The sequence below is a fragment of the Microcaecilia unicolor genome, chromosome 8 (assembly GCF_901765095.1).
Source record: "Microcaecilia unicolor chromosome 8, aMicUni1.1, whole genome shotgun sequence".
Lineage (NCBI taxonomy): Eukaryota > Metazoa > Chordata > Amphibia > Gymnophiona > Siphonopidae > Microcaecilia > Microcaecilia unicolor.
The window spans coordinates 57,800,934-57,806,933 of NC_044038.1; the positions used below are offsets into that span (position 1 = coordinate 57,800,934).

General features: G+C 41.2%; 1 protein-coding gene across 3 annotated transcripts in view; it reads left to right on the forward strand.

Annotated features, from left to right (window-relative positions):
* CCNF (cyclin F) overlaps positions 1 to 2,711 on the forward strand; it is a 207,402-nt gene extending 204,691 nt beyond the window's left edge. For 2 of the 3 annotated variants that reach the window (XM_030213122.1, XM_030213120.1), the window contains exon 17: positions 1,579 to 2,711. In XM_030213122.1, the coding sequence (XP_030068982.1) occupies positions 1,579 to 2,042 (464 nt within the window). In that variant the 3' untranslated portion in view covers positions 2,043 to 2,711. The remainder of the gene's footprint in view (positions 1 to 1,578) is intronic. The other variant, XM_030213121.1, reaches the window with a different exon arrangement.
* The last annotated feature ends 3,289 nt before the right edge of the window (positions 2,712 to 6,000 follow it).

The following is a 6,000-nucleotide window of genomic DNA, read 5'->3' on the forward strand; positions in this document are numbered from 1 at the left end:
AGGACAATTGCTGGGTGGCTGGGGGGGGGGCAGGGGACACAGGACAATCGCTAGGTAGCTGAAGGGGAGGCAGGGGAGAGAGCATAATCGCTGAGTGGCTGGAGGGGGGGCAGGGGAGACAGGAGAATAGCTTCATGGCTGGAGGGGGGGCAGGGGAGACAGGAGATCACACACACTCTCTCTCACAGACACATTCGCACCCAGTCTCACTCACTCTCTGTCACACACACACACTTGCATGCTGCTGCCAACCATGCAGGGGGGAGGGAGAGGCAGGGGGTCCTGAGACAACAGGGGAGGGGAACGCAGAAAGGGGGAGGGGGTCCTGAGACCAGAAGAGGGGGGAGAGGGGGTCCTGAGACCACAGAGGGAGGGGGGAGGTATCTGTCACACACACACACACTCTCTCTCACTCTCACACAGTCTCTCACACTGTGTCACATTCACTTTCTATGTGTCACACAGTCACTCTCACACACTCTTGGTCTCACAGACAGTCTGTGTATCGCACACATACTCTCTGACTCTCTCACACACTCACACAGTGTATCTGTTTGAAACACACTCTGTCACTGTCTCTCACACACACACACTCGCACCCAGACTCACTCTCTCATTCTCACACACACACACTCGCACCCAGACTCTCTCTCTCATTCTCACACACACACACTCTCGCACCCAGACTCTCTCTCTGTCACACACACACTCGCACATTCACACAGTCTCTCACACACACACTCTCAAACATACACACTCTGAGGAAAACTTTGCTAGCGCCCGTTTCATTTGTGTCAGAAACGGGCCTTATTTACTGATCTTTTATAAGAAACTTGACATGGCACTGTGTTTCGGCTAGAGCGTGCCTCAGGAGTCTTACAAGTAATGGATACAAACATAAAGAATAGCTACCAAAATAGACTGGAGGTCTTTAAAAAGACTTTAGAAATTATGAAATATAACACTCAGTTTGATTCTACAGCAGCAAAAAAAAAGCTTCTAGAAGTGGTCACACAGATAAAGGAATGACAATGTACTCCCTTCTAATCTCTGCAAACCACTCCATTTTTTTCTGATCAAAATTTAATACCATTTCCTTCAATTAAGATTTCTTAGCTAAGTGTGTCACCTGTTATACTAGTACAGACTGTATTGGAAAAAGTGATTTGTAGGATTCAAGGAAAGGAAATGTAAATTTTACTTTCTGGACCTCTACAGATCACCTTGCTGAATTTTCATGGCAACAAGGCTATTAATGCAGGTTTACTGAAATGACTATATTAGTTACTATAGTAGGGTAAGGATGTGAACAGCTCTGTAGAGTAGTGGTCAAGCCTGTGCATGGCAAGTCATAAACATAAATCGGTGCCATTACTATCCCACTATCTCAGTATGGCATGTATCTCTGGTATGTAGTCTTGTAAATTGAGCCAGAAGCAAATTATGAAACTTAAGTAAATTTTAAGGACTAGTGAATTGTTTTAGAAATTATATTTAGTAAATGAGATACTCTTGGTTGCTCTTGCATGCAAAAAAAAAAAATGATTGCTTCATATTCTGATCTTTGTGGTCTCTTAGTTACAGTTCCCAGCGGAATTGTGGATATGACTGCTATACATGTGGACTGTGAGGACCACTTCTGCCAGGACTCAAGCGATGAAGAGATCCTTCCTAAAGGCCAATGTTTGCAGGAGGCATCTAATTGCAGACACCCCACCAAGCAGGGTATGGCACAGAAACACTGGTCTGCATTTAAGAAACCAAGAGATCCCTTAGCTGAACCTAGCTCTGGTTACTCTTCTGTCAGCAGTGGAAGCCCCACCTCCTTCACAGAGAACTTTGGAAGACATTTTACTACCTCAGGACTGTCCCAGGTGGGCAGTGATGGCGATGACTCGCCCTTTCTCACTCATTACTTGAAATCATGTTTACAGCCTATCCATCCAACTGAAGGAAAAAGCCACAGGAGACAAGTAAAACGGAAAAACCTGGCTGAACACAGCAAAGCAGAAGAAATAAATTTAGGATTTTTGAGTCTTTAGTTCAGTGTAATATTTTGTCATTTAAAAAGTTTACACACAAAATTTTAAAATGTATTTTCTCATTGGGAGGAAGTGAAAGATCCTATGAACTTAGAATTCCCCCTCGAGTCATGTTTACATATGTGGAACAGAGCTGTTGGTTCTAAGAGTGCTAGACAGTAATTTGCTGCTTAAATGATTTTGTGTAGACTGGTGCTATGCTCCAGGTGGGTGTTTTATCAGTTTTAAGGGTATTTTTAACCCTCTTTATAGAGCGTAACAAGTTGAACATGAAACACCGTGCGTGAATCCAACTTCCACTACCACAAAGCAATTCATTTTCTTTGTACAAACTGGAAATTTGTGGATTTTTTTTCCTTCAGTTCTGTGATGCTGCCAGTTTTTGGTATTAAGGAACAGATGAAGTGTGGTATGCATTCGTGTTCTAATGATCCCTAATTTGAAGCCTGAAATGATTAAGGTGGAGGAGTTTGGGTTATAGTGCTTAATACATTGTATTGAAATAGGTTAGATATGAGTAAGAACTTAAATCTCGGTGCAGTCAGAGGGTGTCAAGTTCAATAATGAAACCACTACAAAAATACAAAATATGCAGGAAGCAAAACCAAGCACATGCTGTTAATTATAATCTATTTAATCCAAATTCTGCCTGCAAAGTCTTTGAGTAAGCTGTACATCAAAACCTTCATAATCATATAGGAATACCATGCATGACTTAAGGACCAAATAGGGTGTTCATTTCACTTTGCTAAACTATCTTTATCAGATTCCCTGCTATCTTCCCAGTTCCTGGATGATGGTTCAAGATGATTTGCCTGTTGAGGCTGCAGGTGACACCTTCCCTCACTCCCTACCCTCCTAGAAAAAATAGCTGTAATAACCTGATTTAAATAGGAGGAAGTAAAACAGTAAATGATAGCAGATAAAGACCTGCATGGTCCATCAGATCTATCCAACAAGATGGCCAGAGCTGCACCTGCCACTCTGTGGGCCACAATCACCCATGCATAAACCAAGTCTGTACCATGCCAACCACATATAGGCAGCCAAATATGGAGCCTTGGTTATATCATCCCCAAGTATTGCTGGAAGTATTCAACGTATCAGTCAAGATGTCTTCCCCTCCCCCCTGAGCTGCCCAGCACCCTCACTAGCAGAATGTGACAGTGATCTTCAACACTGAAGCTTCACCTGTTTTGTTTTTGCCATTTGTAGGGGACAGACTGTAGAAGTCTGTCGGGTTTTGGCCTTAGTTCCCACTACTCATGCCCAACATAACACCTCAACCGCCAAGTTGTTTCTATCTTCTTTCTATTTACACGTCCCCTATGTCTGTCCCATGGATTTTTGAATTTGCTCACCATTTTTGACTTCCACTTCTCCTGCAAGGGCATTCCAGGTATGCACTACCCTTTGTGAAAAGGAACAAAAGTGGAAATAAGCATATAATTTCTCAAAGGTGCTAGTCCTGGTCTACTACCACTTGTTTCAGTTAAGTAAATGGCAGTGAAATATGCTTTATTATGCAGAAAAGGATCACATAGCAGTATTCAGTTCCACAGTTGAATTCAAGGGCTGAAAAGAGCCATGAGTTTATAAAGACTCAGCTAAGTGAAACTGTAATGCTATAATCACTGCTGGGTTGTTAGCAAATTCATCCAAATGTCTAATTATACTTTAGGTGAGGTTTTTTTTTTTTTTTTAGTTTTTAGAGTAGTCGCAAAGGCTGGTTATGTGGTTGAAACTACACAGTGGCACACAACTTGTGACCAATAGCACTGTTTGAATTCTGAGCCATTTTATAATACTACTACTACTTGACATTTCTAAAGCGCTACTAGGGTTACGCAGCGCTGTACAATTTAACATAGGACAGTCCCTGCTCAAAGGAGCTTACAATCTAAATGCCATGTCTTCTGCTATAGAATACTTCAAATTTGGTTAAGAGACTTCAGAAGCAAGTGCACATGAATCTGAAACTGTAAGATGTTATCAGGATGTGTTCAGTATATAAGAATTTAAGAACAAAATTTCATTCCCAGTTCTAAGAAAATAATACTAAAAAAAACCAATAAATATCATTTAAAATGTAGAGGGAATACTAGTTACATTTGTAGAACAGATGTTGAAGTGGTTTGAGACATTATGACAAGTGGTTCGCATGCATGGGTCAGGACCTCAAATGGGAGTCACATTAATACATGGGGTCACAGAAAAAGGCCTGCACTTAGATCTCTGTGGGGACAAAAGCCCAGTAGCGGCAATAAGCATTAGACCTGTGAGCTAGTGAATGTTCACAGGCCTCTCCCCCTCCTCCTGTGTGAGTGTCCTATTGAGACTGGAAACCCACACAGAGTGCTGGGTCTGAGTGCACAGACACACAGGACCTTGTGCTGACAGCTGCCACTGCTGTTTCTGCCTTCATGCTTTAGACGTGGGGAGGAGTGAATTTTTAAGTGTCAAAATGTCATATTGGAAATGTTTGGGAAGCATGAACTGAAGTAACACACTTTGCGGTCAGGGGTCTCAACAGGGCTCACCTAGCCAGTCAGGTTTTTTGGATATCCACAATGAATATGCATGAGATAAATTTCCATGCACTGCTTCCATTGTATGCAGATCCAGCTAATGTGTATCCATTATGGGTATCCTGGAAACCTGACTGTAGGTGTGTCCTGAGATCTGGGTTGAGAATCCTTGCTTTAGGTAGATTACTTTTAGGACAGTGAGCTATTTCTTTGCACAAATTGGTTCTGTAAGCCCTCTTTTTGCTTCAGAACTTGGGTCCTACTTTGACCTCTCGTTTCTTGCCTCCCTTCTTGAAGCATCTGTTACTACCTAACTTTTCCAGTTCTCTCGCCTTCCTTTTATCATACATCAATGTTGCCTTATCCCTGACACTTAAGATGTAGTTTCATAGCGACTCCCTTTGATTCTTGTGAAATGGAGAAGGTAGATATTTAGCCTGGTAGCATTTGAGAGCAAGTTGCTGTTTGGCCGCATGAGCTACCGGAAAGCCAGGAGCTGTATAGAAGGGAACAGGTCTCAGCCTTGTAGTCCACCAATGGCAACAGAAACTAGCATTATTTTGGCGCTGTAGTTCTTTCAGGAGCTCAAAAAAACAAGAGACTTGATGTGCCTTTGGGCATAGATGCTGCATTCAGAAATTTGATGCCCTAAATATAGACCTGCATATGTGGTACAAGCTGAAGTCTGAAGCTTCTTATTAAAGTGCCTTATTTTATACTGGTAGCTAAAGCTGCTGTTAGATTTTGTAAAGTGCTACTTGTATAAGTATAATATATATTAACACTGGTTGAAATATTCAATGATCCATGCCTTGAAGGCATGTGACATTTGTTAATACAGGAACAGCATGAACTAACAGCTTGCCCTCTTTTACCCCTCCTTATTTCCTAATGCTAAGCATTTGAGTTTTCTAATATAGTATGCTTATGACTCTTACCTTCCTCACCCTTTCTTCCCTGATTCTTTTCTTGGGTGTTTTAAAAACTACATGTCGAGTTGAGGTCTGGGTCTAGAACTTGAAAAGATTAATCTTCTTTTATAGTCTGCCTCCTCTTATTTAAATTTGTCAGATTTAATCCATCTTAGCCCCCTTTTAAACTCTTCCAGGTTTATATTAATTTTCTCTATATAATTACCATAATCTGTAAATTTATCTGCTATAAACAAGCCTTATCTTTTGTTGCTATATCTCATTTTATTTTATCACTTTTTTTGTGTGTGTCTTAGTAAAATCATTAAATCCAAAGGGCATTTATTTAAACTTGCATTCCAGTCACATAGAAAATCAGTTATCCAAAAGCATCCTGGGTTCTTTTAAAATACGTAAGCCCCTTGGTATTCATTGTACACGACAGTACTCAAAGTAAGTGTAAATTCCATATCATCATGCTGATCAATCCATTGACTGGTGGGTTGTGTCCATCTACCA